The 16,338-nt window shown below is 36.0% G+C and overlaps 1 protein-coding gene across 1 annotated transcript in view; it reads left to right on the plus strand.

Moving 5' to 3' along the window:
• Positions 1–650: 650 nt before the first annotated feature.
• LOC106619627 (uncharacterized) overlaps positions 651–16,338 on the plus strand; it is a 30,526-nt gene continuing 14,838 nt past the window's right edge. The window contains exons 1-10 of the mRNA XM_036377277.2: positions 651–1,241; positions 1,688–1,770; positions 1,860–2,006; positions 2,089–2,181; positions 2,240–2,448; positions 2,502–2,667; positions 2,738–2,900; positions 2,975–3,032; positions 3,093–3,176; positions 3,272–3,404. Of these exons, the coding sequence (XP_036233170.2) occupies positions 1,023–1,241; positions 1,688–1,770; positions 1,860–2,006; positions 2,089–2,181; positions 2,240–2,448; positions 2,502–2,667; positions 2,738–2,900; positions 2,975–3,032; positions 3,093–3,176; positions 3,272–3,404 (1,355 nt within the window). The 5' untranslated portion in view covers positions 651–1,022. The remainder of the gene's footprint in view (positions 1,242–1,687; positions 1,771–1,859; positions 2,007–2,088; positions 2,182–2,239; positions 2,449–2,501; positions 2,668–2,737; positions 2,901–2,974; positions 3,033–3,092; positions 3,177–3,271; positions 3,405–16,338) is intronic.

Here is a 16,338-nt window from a genome sequence, read left to right on the forward strand (position 1 = left end):
TGTTAAAATCAATTTAAGTACAAAATGGCTGATCCGCGGATGGCTAGCTTGTGTTTTGCCTGTGAATTAATTTGCATAACTAAAATGAAGTAAGGTGGTATAAAGTGTGAATGGAGTCGGACATTAGCATATAACTCCCACATTCTCCATACGATAGCTGAGTCATATAAACCATAAGTATCTATAAAAAAAATAACCAAGTTATAATATCCTCAAACAACGTTCAACATCCGGGTATTTGAATCCGACACAATCTTCCGGCGTACCATGAAAAGTTACAAACCATGCAAACGATTTTAACTCAGCCGCCAATAGGCCATTCACAATAGCACATGGCATTATGGTGCATATTTGGGTTATGAATGTGACTATCATTTGTTGGTTCGAAGCTTCGGAGAATTCCTGTTTCCTAATTATAGCAAATGTATGAGAAAAAATTATAGAATTCATTTATACATAATTTTTGATATGTAACAAATATTTGTTTCTTATTATTTATTCGCTACCAACCAGTTTAATAATGGAATAAAAAAATATTTTGTAACACATAATTTGCGCTAATTCACACATTAATTTATGGCAAACATTAGGCTTGCGCAAACTTTATATAGTTCATTCGCACTCATTGTGAATGATTAGTAGAATAAGAAGATTATATCGAGTTGAAAATTGTGCATGATTTATATTGCCTAACTGCAAACTTTTAATAAAAAACAGCAAAATTTTATAAAGTTTCACAAACTATCTTTTTTGTAAAATGCCACCAAAGTTGGTGTGGCAAAACTGTGTTGAAAATTTTTCGCTCGATGTATAGACAAGTCAGCTGTTTGGGCCAACAAATCAGCCGCTGCTAGTCTGCAACCAATTATATTTTTCAGGCAGCTTAGAACAACTATCGTTATTAGCAAAGATAACTATTAAATACGTACTGCAAAACTTTGACAATTGTTTAAAATCGGCGGCAGTGACTTATAAGGTCTTTGGTCTCGTTATCCAGTAAATTTCCAGTTGAGTTTTATACGATGGCAGACAACGCAGATAACAGAGGTGATACATCTGCCCAACCACCCTCGGCTCCCCCAGAACCACAACAACAGCAACAACAATCGCAACCACCGCCACAGCCAGGCGTAAATAATCCCAATATCAATGCTGATGTGCCAAACTTTGCTAATGTTTGGAATGTGGATCTAACAGCAAATCCATTCAATTTTAACAACAATCGGAATCGTGGCGGACAAGTAAGTACTTTTCGCTTGAAAGTGTGTAAATATTGATCAATATAAGTGAATGAGTTAATTATTTGTAATAAGTGAGAACAATATCATTCTAGACTCCTAAGTTTTAATAAAATCACAGGGACTTAAATTTTTTAAAGCAGTAAACGCGTTTAGGACCAAAACAAGTTGTGAAAAATTGCCAATCATTCCAATTTTCTAATATGTCTATGTATATTTGTATATATGTATGTGTGTCCAGTAAAATTCACACTTTTCTACTCAGAAAAATAGCTTTATCATTAAATTATACGATATATAATTATACGTATATAATACAAATATATTTCTACAAGTATAAGCAGCTGTTAAATAAAAAAAAGTATATAATTTAATTTCGTTATATTATATTTGCGCGCTAATTTGGTTAAGTCAAACTAATTTTAACCTAATTGTTTCTATTTTTTTAGAATAACCTGATGAACGTACGGGATCGCCTCTTTCACGCCATTTACTTCAAGATTGCTCTTATGTATGCACAAATATTTCCCAAGTAAGTATGCAGAAACTTCGCTAGTAATATTTACAGCTTTCTAATTGTATTTGTTAATTATTAATATATTTACGTTGTTTATTGCTAAGGCCTCTCCAACGAGTTTTGGAATATTTCATATTGTTCAAGGCATTATTATTCTTCTTCGCCTTGGTATACATTCACTTGGCATTTATTAAGAATCCCGCTACTTGTCTGCAAAATGTCAAAGATTGGCCACGCGATGGAGTGTTGAGGTATGCAGCATCAAAACTTTATTGATAATAAGCAATAAATAATATATAATAAACTAATATTTATAAATATTCTTTTGTGTAGAGTTGAAGTCATACCGAATTTGGAGAAACAGCGTGATTTGTTGTCGAAGACGAAAGCCAATGAGCAGTTAATACGTTACTTGCAAAATTACTAGTAAGCAAATTTTATACCTTCCGCTTTACAATAATATTAGTTCCTCTCCGTACGCTAGTCATTATGGCATTGGTCCGCAAACTAAAGTCAATCATGATCGCCTAAAGCAATATGAACGTACATTGACACGTTCCGGTTATCAATTACGGCCCACATTCACCTATTCAAATGAAACCTTAATCTATTATTTTAAAACGGAGGCCATAACTGGGCAGGTAGTTGAAACTAAGATCACCGAGCAGGTGGAGAAGTCTTATAGTGACGATGGTAAACGTTCTTAACGTGGTTAATTTTATAAAATGTAATAAGTCAGCTTTCAGATGAACAGTATATTGTGGAATATTCATTAGAATACGGGCATTTACGTCTTTCATCAGCTACACGTAAACGGCTGAAGATTCCAGTACGTGTAGTGCAATTGGATCCGATGACTGATAAATGTTTTGGTGATAAATTTAGCAAATTTTTACTGAAACAGCTGTTGGGGTGAGTGTTCTAATATAAATGTTTTTTAATAACGAAATAAATTTTCTTTTTTTTTTTAATATTATTACAGTTATGATGATCTACTTATGTCCTCGGTGCGTGTGATTGCCGAAAAAGAAGATAATAAAGGTTATCTGCGTAATGTCATAACCGGCGAGCATTATCGTTTTGTTTCAATGTGGTGGGCACAATGGAGTTCGTACCTAACGGCATTTTTTGTAATGGTGCTTTTTGTAAGTGAAATACCAAGCTTTTGCGCCATCATTAATAAATCAAATATTTAACATATTTATCTCTTCATTTCCAGACATTTTCTATTTCTATGCTTTTGCGCTTCTCGCATCATCAAATATTCGTCTTCATCGGTAAGTTGTTTGCTTTTGCCGCCATACGTTGATTTTGCAGTTATGGTTTTACATTTACAGTTGATCTTTTACAAATGCTGGAATTCAATGTAACCGCGCGTTTTCCTATTGCTCCACTGCTAACTGTAATCTTAGCACTCGTTGGTAAGCAAATGCACTAAAGTCCGCTTTGTTTGTTATTGTTGTAAAATTATAAATAAGGTATATTACTATTAATGCTTTTTCGTTTCTTCTTCAAGGCATGGAATCAATAATGTCTGAGTTCTTTAACGATACAACAACTGCATTCTATATAATATTGATTGTTTGGGTGGCAGATCAGTACGATGCAATATGCTGCCATACGAGTATTACCAAACGCCATTGGTTAAGGTAAGTGCACTGGCAATTATTTATATTATATATTTATATAATGATTATGGAATAGCGCTCAATATTGACTTTTCGCTCATATTTTACTTTGAAGAGATCAAAGTATTAACTGAGTTGTAGTATGTTACCGTTGTCATCAGTTTACTATTTAGAAATCCCTATAATTATTATTATCGGACTACTATATCATATAGCTGCCATACAAACAAAACGTTCAAATACATATAATTGTATAGACAACTTTTTCATTTGACGAGATATCTTTACGAAATTTAACATGTATTATTATCGAAGGCAACGAGAAAAATCTACGAAGAAAAATTTCAGAGCGGACTATGGCAATTATATGCTATACTGTTCCGGCTCCTTGGAGAGCAAATTATGTGTGCGAAATTTCAGATCGATACCTCAAGAACTAAGGGACTTCTTTGCGACGGACATGGCTAAAACGACTGAGCTCGTTATGCTGATCGTAGTATGTAGATATGTTATAGGGCCTTCGACGTTTCCTTTTAGCAAATTTAATATATCTTGTTCAGGGTATAAAAATGATCATGGCGTGCTAAACTTATGTCAGGGTCAAGATATCCGTTAGAACAACAATAAATGTTTACCACGATCTAGAAGAAGGTCGCCGAACCACAACAACAACCGAAGTGATCCATTTTATATCTGTCAACACCAAAAATCATAAAAGAATAGTATAAATAGAGGTTTGTACCGCGATCTGAGATCTCAGAAACGTCGGAAACCATATTAAATATATATCTAAATTATCAGCGTGACAAGCTGAGTCGCTGAGCCATGTCCGCTGTCTGTATATAGGCGAACTAGTCCTTTAGTTTATGAGATATCAATCTGGAAATTTTCACACATCTTTTACTCTCCAATAAGCTGCTCATTTGTCGGAACCGCCGATATCAAACTACTATAGCATATAGCTGTCATACAAACTGAACGATCGGAATCAAGTTCTTGTAAGGAATCTTTTATGTTGTTGTTGTTGTAGCGGCAGAATTCTGCCAAGTTGACAGTCCTTGGCCGGAATAAATCCGGGTCCGTTCCGGTTACGTAGACCCGACTGTCGTGGGAATCTTTTATATTTGTGAAGGGTAATATACTTGTAGCTTCGGTGCAACCGAAGTTAACGTGTTTCCTTGTTATCTTTATAAATCTGACTTTTTTCGTCTGTGGGTCAAAACATCAACTGAAACTAAAGCATGACGACTTCAATATTGTTTTAGCAAATAAAATATAAACCTTAAAACTTGTTGGTATTTATTACTAAAAATATAATCTTAAGTGTTTGTACTTTTACATAGTTATTATTGACATCAACTACATATATACATACGTCTATTTCATACGTATTGTATACCATATGTATGTATGTGCATATCTCGCATACTTTATTCCGTAAAGTAATGACATGTGATATTGCTGCGGTAATTTGATAGGGGTGGCAAAGTCAGAAACCATAATCTCAAGTGGTATGAACCAATATTATATGTGTATTACCATGTATGTATGTATGCTGATGTGGATAAATTATTTGCGTCCATAATCTTACCCTTTTTCTAGCAATCGACAGCTGTATTGGTAAATATTTGGCCAACAACCTGTCATTACATGCCTTCTTACTCCCCCTTAATCCATGGAAATTTTGCGCATTCTTCTATAAATCGGAATTTAAATATTTTTAACTGATAAACTGTGATTTTAAAATATTCTTCGTTACTATTTGCACTGTTGATGCCTTTAGGCTATTTATAAAATATTTTATATTGTTTTTGTTACATAAATACACATGTATTTTCTTGTTCCGTTATTGGTGGTATTTTTAGTTTTATAAGAATTTAATGGATTTTTTTCTTCTAAAAGCGGAGACTGTCGTAAATTCTTTTCTAATGTAGGTATTTAGGTGAGTTGATTGGTATTTCCTATAATGTTAGGTTTTTAAAAGAAATTTTTGTGTGGCTATTGAATTTTAATCAGGATTGTGGCAACACAAACAAAATAAAACGTAAACTTCGGTTGTACCGAAGCTATATTACGCTTCACAAATACAAAATATTCCTACAGGAATTTGATTTTGATTGGTTAGTTTGTATGGCAGCTATATGTTATAGTGGTCCGATCAGAACAATTTCTTTGGAAATTACACCATTGCTTTGGACAATAATACTTGCTAAATTTCGTTATGATATCTCGTCAAATGAAAAATTTTTCCATACAATGCCAACCATTTATATATATATTTTATATTGTCTTCGACTTTTTCTTCGGGATGTTACAAACTTCGTGGCAAACTTAATTTGTACAGGGTATAAAAAAAAACAGCAATTATTCTCCAAATAGTTTTGGGTAACATTTTGTATCTACTCCGGTCTGAACCAGCTGACTGGAACCTTAAAAATTATCGTCTCGACTCTTATTGGCGGTTGTAACAAAGCATTGTGAAGACAGAAGAGTTTTTGGATTCCATATTTTGGTCAAAAGCATTTTCAGGATTTGGCACTCGCAATGTAGAAATGTAATTGCGATGAAAGGAACACGAAAGTTTCGATCTCTTATGATTCCCGTGCTATTATGCGTTACAGAAATATGAACGATGATGAGTCGATATGAGAAAGCAACTGTTCTCCGCAAGGTCTGTGGAGACGTCCGAGTGAGCGATGAGTACGGAAGAATATGTAACCACGGACTGTATGTGTATGAGTCTACGGTGACATGGGTATAGTTAAGCGCATAAAAATCCAACGAATGCGGTTATGCCATTTCATGCGCATGTGAAGCGATGCTTAAGCGAAAAGCTGCTTCGATTCTAGACCCATGGATGGTCAACGGAAGCAAAGTCGCCCACGCATCCAATGAGAGAACCAAGTGCATAGAGACCTGTTTGCACTTGGAATGTATAACTGTCGTGACCTCGCAAAGTAAAGCAAAATTTGTGTTCTCGGCCCAGACCGACACACGGTTGTAGTGCCACAGAAGAAGAAGAGAAATTATTCTAGAATCTATGGTAGTCCGATCCCGGATCCGATGGTTTGTGATTATATTCAGTTTTTAGCTGATATAACATGAATGTATTTTGGCTGATGGGTTATTGTTTTTATGCCGCTATAACAACAATAACAATACAATAAATGGTGATTTAAACTGCGAATTACGGTTTCTCTTAGTCCACTAGTAGATGGCTCTGTACGCTACGTAAAATGAATTTCAGGGTTCATTTTGTTTGTGGATATATCTATTTCTTTTTATACTCTCGCAACCTGTTGCTACAGAGTATAATAGTTTTGTTCACCTAACGGTTGTTTGTATCACCTAAAACTAATCGAGTTAGATATAGGGTTATATATATATAAATGATCAGGATGAAGAGACGAGTTGAAATCCGGGTGACTGTCTGTCCGTCCGTCCGTCCGTCCGTCCGTCCGTGCAAGCTCTAACTTGAGTAAAAATTGAGATATCTTTATGAAACTTGGTAGACATGTTTCTTGGTACCGTGAGACGGTTGGTATTGCAGATGGGCGTAATCGGACCACTGCCACGCCCACAAAACGCCATTAATCAAAAACAAATAACTTGTCATAACTAAGCTCCGCAATAAGATACAAGACTGTTATTTGGTACACAGGATCACATTAGGGAGGGGCATCTGCAGTTAAAACTTTTTTTTAAAAAGTGGGCGTGGTCCCGCCTCTAATGGTTTAATGGGCATATCTCCTAAACCGCTAATGCTATAATAACAAAATTCACTAGAAGCAAATGTTTTTAGCACTTCTATTGACGGTGTGGAAATAGTTGAAATCGGGTGGCAACTCCGCCCACTCCCCATATAACGGTACTGTTAAAAACTACTAAAAGCGCGATAAATTCAGCACTAAACACGCCAGAGACATTAAATTTTTTCTCTGAGATGACATGAGATGACTTTATAGGAACCGCGTTCAAAATTATACAGTGGGCGTGGCACAGCCCACTTTTAGGTGAAAACCCATATCTTGAGATCTGCTCAACCATAACGTTCTTTTCATGTTTCTATGTCATAGTGCGAAAATGGGTGAAATCGGACTACAACCACGCTTACTTCCCATGTAACACCATTTTCAATTCCATCTGATTCTTTCGCTTTCCACTATGCAAATCAGGTAACAATGATTATATCGGGGTAAAACTTTGCGTGAATAATGCAATTAAAGTATGCCACCTTGCGGCCAAAAATTGTCTTAATCGAACCAAAACTGTTCAAACCCCTAAGTACTAAACATGTGGACCCCAGTGCCTATATTTGACCTTCTACCGAAAATATCAATCCACAAAGAAATCTCAAACGAGTATACCATTTGACTTTGCGAGAGTATAAAATGTTCGGTTACATCCGAACTTAGCCCTTCCTTACTTGTTTTGTTTTGTTTTTAGCGCTTAGATTTATAATCTTAGAACTGGAGCCCTAGAACAGCCAGAGTTTGAGGCAAAACATTCGTATTTCAGAAAACAAAAATAACATTTAATAAATGGCAAGCAATGCGGGGGAAAAAATATTGCTCGTTAATACGACAGTTCGGTCTACGTACGCACTAAAAATAGAATTATTCGAATCTTTGCTTGAGAATCTGTTTTGGTTCATAAATAAAAATTCCTATGTGGGAAGTCATTTCTATTGAAGCTTTTCAGGCTTCTACAGGGTACACAGCTAACTCCTTATCGCTCTAACAATCCGACGAGCAACTCTTATGCGTAGGCCGCGCACTTGACCAAAGTGGGACACAGTACTTAAATATTATTTTACCCTTTGTTATAAATCTCCCATTTAAATCTTTTTGACTCCCTTAATTGGATAGCATTTAACCGTTCCGATGACCAGTTTGCTTTCACTTTTATTTGAACGGCGCTTGAAAAGGGAAACCCCAATAAAGTGCGTTTTTGCCTTTTATTATTTTGTGATTAGATAAACATGTTTATTTTAAAATTCTCAAATAATTTTGTGTCCACAAATAATAACATACGTACGTATGTCGCTTGCTTACTAGAAGACTGTCACCATTGAAAGTGTTTAAAAGTGTTTAAAAGTGATAAAAATTATATTTAAAAATTTAATTTCGGCAAACTCTTTCAGCGTGGAAAGTAAACTAAATGAACGTGAAATTCGAGTTCAAATGTGTTCTTCGTTATGATATTGTTATAGAAGACGTTTATGTTTGTGTGATGAACTCAAGTTTAAGTTGGTGTTTACGAACAACTCTGAAGTGTTTATGAAATTCTGAGTTTGACTTATTGCTTTTAAAGTGCTATTGCCTAAGGAACAAGTAAAATTGATCGATAGAGCTACTGAAGTTAGTTGAACTGAGTTAAATACCTTTTCGTACTGTTCGTTGATTTTCAATGCTGGTTCTATACTAAAAAGTTTTGAAATATTTCAATTAAAAATTGAGAAATATTGTTTGATGGCGTTGCCACCCGATATAAAAACAAGAAAAAACGTTAACATCGGTTGCACCTCACGAATAAAATACTTTCAATACAAGAACTTGATTTTGATCGATCAGACTGCCATAAGAGCTATAATCTATAGCGATCTGAAAATTTTTTCGAAACTTGTAGCATTGCCTAGGACAATATTCTATGCTTAATTTCGCGAAAATATCTCGTCAAATAAAGAAGTTTTACTGCTGATCATTTATATACACATGTTATAGGGTCTCAGACGTTTCCTTTTGGATGTTAAAAACTTCGTGGCAAACTTAATATACCCTGTTGAGGGTATAAATATATTGCAATACAATTAATAAGAATATGAGGTTTAGAAAGACTTGCTGTCGAAAAAGTTTATGTGAAGGGTTGCCACTTGATTAAATTTATTTTCGTTTCATTAGATTAAAATCAATAGAATATTAGTATTTATGTGCATAAAACTAAATCAGTTTACAAAAGCTTTTCGTGAGGAATATTTCCAAAAAGAGTTGCCACCTGTTTTAAAAATGTAATGCAACAAAATTAATAAGCTAAAGGAATTATTTCAATATAGATTTGAATTTAAAGAGGTTCATGATGAATTGCTTTTGAAAATATACCAGAAAAGGGTTGCCACTTGGTGAAAAATTAAAAATTAATTTTAGATAAATCTAATATTACTATATAGGTAGCAACTGAAAAGTGTTTGAAAAATCAAAAAAAGGGATGTATTCCCTTATTTGAAAAATTAAAAAATTGAACTCGTAAAAAAATTTTGAATGTGTCGAAATGTAATCCCAAATATTAATTTCTGATCGTATTCAATTCAATGCTTTTAACACAGCTAAGAAAGGTTTATTTGCTGTCGCATTTACATGGTTCTAACTTGGCAAGTATAATTATTGGGTCTATAAGTATATCCGTGCGCTAAAGCGCTAAAGCTCTAAAGCTATTACATTTTCCCATCTTTCTGGCAATTTGTGGATTCCATCCCTAAAAAGTTGAGCCGTCGTGGCGGCCAAGCATGAATCAAGCCAATTTTTTATACCCAGTTTTGATGTGAACCGTATTCCAATGAGGGAATTCTGCATCGACCGAAACAAACGATTGTCAGAAGAGACAAGGTCTGGCTTATAAGGCGGGTGAGGCACATTTCCCAACCGCTGTTTTTCAAATAGTTTTTAATCGGTCTTGCAGCGTGAGACCGAGCGTTGTCATCGGGTAAAATTATTGCCGTGTGTAGTCGAAAATTCCGAGCCATTATTGGCAATCGTTCGCCTCAATTTGATCAATTATTGTCGGTAGTGTTACCCATTAGTGAATTCAATCAGTTTTAAAAGTTCATAATACAGTACACTCTTCTGATCCCACCAAATACAGAGCTCTTTGAATGACGTATGAACCTTGGCGTCATGGTTATTCGGCTTTGTCATTGATTTCGCTGGTTGACCAGGTTTCACACATGATTTTTGCATGTATGTTTGTCCTAATCGATCCATTTCTCAGCACTAGTCACAGTTCCATGAGAAAACGACTTCCTTCTTAACGTTAAAGCAGCATTTCTGGCATGCAAAGTTGTCTTTTAATGTCTCTTGACGATAATTCATATGTCACATGATTTATTTGCCCTTGAATGTATGTATCCGGCTGCTTTAAAAGTCTTGAAATAGCTGCTTGACTGACTCCCAAAAATCCGAGCTCTCTTTCTGTTCGGCAACAATCGTCATCAAACTTCTTTAAGACGAGTTTAAAAAAAGTACCTATAGTAAATCCCTTATTTTTGATTAGTGTTTAATGCTCAACACCAAAACTAGGAATAAACCCGAGTTTCTGGCTCTATGTGTTTGAACCGAGTTTTTGATAATACGTGGACATAATACAAGGCCTGGAAAACCATTTTTTTTCTCAATATAAAGTCTATAAAGAAATCATTATTTTTGCATTAAATTGATGATTTTATTTGGTGGCTTGGCGTTGTCCTGTCGCCACATAGGAATTACGGTTCAATTGTTGAAAGTAAAGATCCGAATTAAGAGTTTGGCCGAAGCAGAGCAGCTCATAGTAGATAATTGCCCTTAAACGCTTAGCAAAATCTTCCTGGCGATCAATTCTGGCTTTTTGTGCCTAGTCTTATTTAAATGGTACCAAACGGTTTCTTGTGCAATGTTTAGCGTCCTGCAAATGTCCTGGGAAATCAGCACAGCACCTATATAGCTGTCAGACTCGACGATTTCCGTTATTGTATCGATTTTTTCGACATTTGCTCCCAATGAAACCAAAATAACGCGTGTTTGATTGTTACAGTATCAGAATTATTTTTGCTGGCGTAAAAACTTTGACGCGTTTCCTAACAATACTGAGTCAAGCAATCACAAAATTGTCTGAGATGTTGGGTTTTTTATTACGAAATCTTGTCTTTCTAACGCCATATTGCATAATCTGATCGCACTTATATAAGGTGAGATACATATTAAAGCTAACTATTGGAAAAATAATTAATTTCTTTTTACTAGTCCTATATAACGGGTCTAACAACAAGAACGACGTGATGTTAAAATAAAATAAAACACTCAAATTCGGTCAAAGTGGGTTCTGTTTTTATTTTAGTTATGCAGATAATTTTAGGCCATTAGGATCTGAACAAAATGTCGGCTAAATGGCCACCACGGCTCCGTTTGTATATCTTCACCCGTTTAACCCGTTGACACGGTCAAGTTTTGGGGATGCAATTGCGTTTCCTGAACCACATGAGAATTTGACTCACCCCAATAGCGACAATTTTGTTTGTTGACAAAGCCATTAAGCCAGAAACTCGCTTCATCTGAGAAAATATTTTTTCGGAGAAAAGGAATTTGAGTAATAATCTTGGACGATTTCCACAAGCGTTGTACCAAAGTGAAACATGACATGGTGAAATAGCAAACCTTACAGAACGCACTGACAAAATTTGACGCAAATCCGCAAACAGTGTTTGTTAATATTATATTACCTATTGGTAGACTCCGTGTAAATGATGAGCATTTAGCCACGTCCGTCTGTCTGCCTGTATATACGTGAACTAGTTTTGGAGATATCGATTTGAAATTTTACACACGTTCTTTTCTCTCCAAGAAGCGGCTCATTTGTTGGAGCCGCCGATATCGAACCACTATAGCATATAGCTCCCATACAAACTGATCGATTAAAATCCAGTCCTTATATGGAAAACTTTTTTATTTGACGAGGTATCTTCACGAAATTAGGCACAAGCCTAATTCTAAGGCAACAATATATTCTCCGCAAAAATTGTTCAGATCAGATCACTATAGCATATAGCTGCCATACAAATTGAACGATCGGAATCAAGTTCTTGTAAAGAGCCTTTGTATATGTGATGGGTATTATAGCTTCGGTGTAACCGAAGTTAACGTTTTTTCTTGTTTTTAAGTGTATATACATATATATATATACACATGTGTATGTACTTAGTTGAATGCCCCACCTCTTCTCCTGAAATTAGAAAGAAAATACTTTACAGTCATAACGAGTGTGTTTTCATAAAGCACACAGTACTTAGCAATAAAATTAGTTGGCATTACTTTTCAAAATGAAGTTATTATATTTTGCACATTCACATACATAGTATTGGTTGTGTTTCTGTATGTATGTATGTACACCGTCAATTGTAGCTATTGCTCGTAAGCTGGCGTTGCCATGTGTACGCGTTGCAGCGAAAGCGATCCAGCACCCAACGAAAGCCCAGTGTCAGCGGTTGATGCAGCATAAGATGAAGTAGCTGTCGCACCTTCCCCCTGCCCACCCCTCCCAAACACCGTAAGCCGAAAGCTGTACGCTGTAAGCCGAGCTTACGCTGCCAAAAGTGTTGAGAAACTATTTTCAGCCGACTCTTGACTGTTGTCGGCTGGCTTCTCTGCGCTGAATAGAGCCAACCGCCCAGCGTGAATTTTAAAGCGTTAAGCAGGAGTTAGAAGGGTAGGGGGATGTGTCGGCGGCGGCATAGCGATGTGTTGAGTATTTGTTAAATTCCTGTACACTTGTTATATGTAATTTCTGCACGTTTTTAGCTACATTGTGTGTATATATGTATATGTATATGTTGGTTGTTGTTTTGCTCTGGTGCGCTTATAAACGCTTACGACAGCTTGCATCATAGGCATGCAGACACACATAAGCATACATAGTCAACAATGTTTATTTGTATGTATGTGTGTTGTATGTAGGTGTGTGTCAGCTTGAGCCTTATTGCCGGCAGCAACAGCTTGTTGGTGACTATGGTGATGTTGTTGGTTGCAGTTGCGAATGAGCGAGTAGCATTGGCGGTTAAATCGGTCATAAATGTGTGTGTGTGTGTATTTATGTTACCATGTAGATGTGTGTGTGCGTGTGGCAGACAGCGCTGAGGTCATGCTATTATAGCATATTCTTCCCGTATACTTCCACTTGATTTCATATCTTTAGCCAACTTGCCAGCAAAGTGTTGTAAATGTGCGCTAACACACACACATACACTTACACGTGCATGCAAACTGACTTGGTTACATCTGTGTGGGTGTATGTAGCCATCTTGTTGGTTGTCGCTTTTATGGCTTTTGTTGCCATCATTGCTTGCTATTATTTTATTGCTATTGTTTTTGGTTTGTTTGTTGTTATTGTTGTTGTTGTTTGCTGTGTTATAACTGTTTCCTTTGGTGTTTTTTGGTTGTTGTTATTATTATTATTGTTGTTGTTGTTTTTTCCATCAGTTTTCTACTTTTGCTGTTGATTGAGATCACGTTACGTAAAGCGAAACTGCGTTAAGTTGTGTCGTGTGAAATGCCAAGTGCTTCGAAATGCCAACCGGCTTAGGGTTGTGCAGCACACAGAGAAAGTGTTTTGTATTATGTACCAATGTTCGAAATGTAGCAACGAGCTAGAGTCCTTTCTTTCTTAATTTTATGCTTGTTCTTGTTGTTGTTGCACATTGTATGTTTTTTTTTGTTTTTTTTTCTGCATTTTGTTTTTTGTTAATTTTGTTGTTTACTTTTGTTCGCCCTATCCTCCCCGCACCTTGTTGTTGGCTTCAACTTTTTCTCCGTTGTTTTGTTTGCTTTCATTTCTAAGGTGCAGTTGATGGGTGTACATAACTGGAAAATCGCTTCATTATCGTCAAAGTATACCTCAATTGTTGCTGTTGCTGTTGTTTACGGCTGTTACTGTTATTATTGTTTGTTACCCATTATTCAATGTGTTTTTCCATGCCTGTATTTTTTTTACACGCACTAATTTTCATACGCACACATACACACCCATACGCAGTGGCATACGTAGATATGTATATAGCGTTACGAGGTAGCGTACGGGTTGCTGAAAATTTCGTAAATTTAGGTTAATGATTTGGTTTTGATACTTTCTCAATTGTCTTGATGAACGCTAGAAATATGAGTTCTTTCGACATCGCTTCCAAAAGAGATCTTTAAGAAGTGGCTTCTTATAGCGAACGAAACCTTGTCGCTATGCTAACTAGCTAAAAAAGTGGCAAAAAGTGTCCTGGGAAGAGTGTCGCCTAGGACAAGCCTACACTTTTACTGAGTGCCAGGTCAAAAAGACATCGATTGTAATGAGATAGTGGACGAGCAACGCTTTGAACATTTGGGAGCCGCACGGTATGAAACAGTGAAAGAGATGTCGATAGTGAGGCCGCAAAACCTATTGAAATTCGGGTTAAACGTTCATCTGGCATCATTAAGGGCCAAAACTGGTCTATGCGTGGCTCACGAGCCTACCAGACTTATCTAACCTTACTAGCTAATCCGAATTCGTTCTCGGAAGTTTCCATTAATGTTTTGTTTTCTTACTCATTCCGACGACAGTCAGGTTGTTGATGTAAGTTTGAGGAGAGTTGCCGAGTTGACAGTCATGTAGATTCGACAGTTGAATCTACGCAATCCGAATTCTTAACACAATTTTAGCACTATTTTTTGCCACTACTATTACAAAAACATCAGAAATATCGAGCCTCATATATTGTATGTTATTCTTAGCCAGTTTTTAATTTTTAACTCTATTTACTGTAAACTGAAATCGAAGATGCCAGAAGAGCCCTCGTCATCCAAGTTAATAGGAAAGTAATATCTAGAAGCAAGGTATGGTATAGTGAACTATTTCAAAACTCGGTTGAAAAATTAGTGTGTGAGCCATACAGTCCGGAGCTTTCTATTGCTGGTTTGGTGCTTTCGGATTACTGTGATGGATATAGAGCTTTTGCAGGCTCAGGCCTGTAATGCAAAATGCTTTCGAACAAAGTTTGAACTTTGAAGCTGTTAAATATTGTGAAAGTCCTTACCAGGCTGTGAAACCAACAAATCAATTCGAGTTCCATTTTGGACGTGCTCTTTGATATTTGCTTACGGATGTCGAATTTTAATTTCTGCTAAACGGTTTATAGAGCTTCATCGTTTTGAACTAGTGTTTCTGCAAGTAATTCTTCTCTCATTCTTTTCGCATATAAAGCTTTTGCTCCATTTAGTGGCAATGCAAAGAACATTTCATAACTCTCCTCGAAATTTCCAATTTACGGTTACTTTCTAAGTTTACTCGTACACCTTTTGCATTTGTATGTGTATATGTAAAGAAAGTATACTCTTGCATTTGTTGGCGTCTCTACTTATTTGTTTTGATGCAATTTCCACCCTTCCCACTTTGCTAATGGATAATATTGCGACATTTTTAGTTTTCTATTTCCCATTCATTTCGTTTGTTGATTCATAGTTTTTATATGTACTTTCGCTAGCAACAGGTTTGTGCATGTTTTTTCATTTGTATGCGTGTGCAAGTACTTTTCCCTCTTGGGAATTTTCAATTGCATTACCGTTTTTTGTTAATGAAATATTGAGCTTGAGGACTCCTCAAGTATATGCAGCGAGCTCTTCCGCTAAATTGACGACTGCTCTATTGAAGTTGTTCGACATTTCCTTCGGAAGTTTTTGCTGATTCTATACATCAATATATCTGCTCTACTTTGGTCTAATACTCAACAGTTATACACGTTGACAACTTAGAGTTCGATCATTAGAATTACTGTGTCTAAATCCACATAAACCGAATGCATTTCTTAGCTGACACGATCCATTTTCCGACATAGACTTTGAACTACTAAATCATTGGCATTATAAAGTTGTATTGAAAGTCTCAGGTATTTCCTGCGTTTGTTGTCAAAATATTTACTACTTTGGAATCATCTAGGTATTACAATAAATTATGGAGAACCGCGAAAATTATAGCTATTAACCTTTACTGGCGCAAATTGTTGCTGGTAAATGCTGGGATCCACACAAGCGCAGCCGCCCTAGCCAAAATCAAACTAAAAGTGCTAATTACAGAAGGGTTTTTAAATATTTTGGACACTCGGGGCACTCGTGAATTTGATGAAACCTAATACTAAAGAACGAAAATTGGACATTTTTGATAATAATTTCGGAGTAATAACTAATAGATATCA

Source organism: Bactrocera oleae, chromosome 4 (assembly GCF_042242935.1).
Source record: "Bactrocera oleae isolate idBacOlea1 chromosome 4, idBacOlea1, whole genome shotgun sequence".
NCBI classification, from domain to species: Eukaryota; Metazoa; Arthropoda; class Insecta; order Diptera; family Tephritidae; genus Bactrocera; species Bactrocera oleae.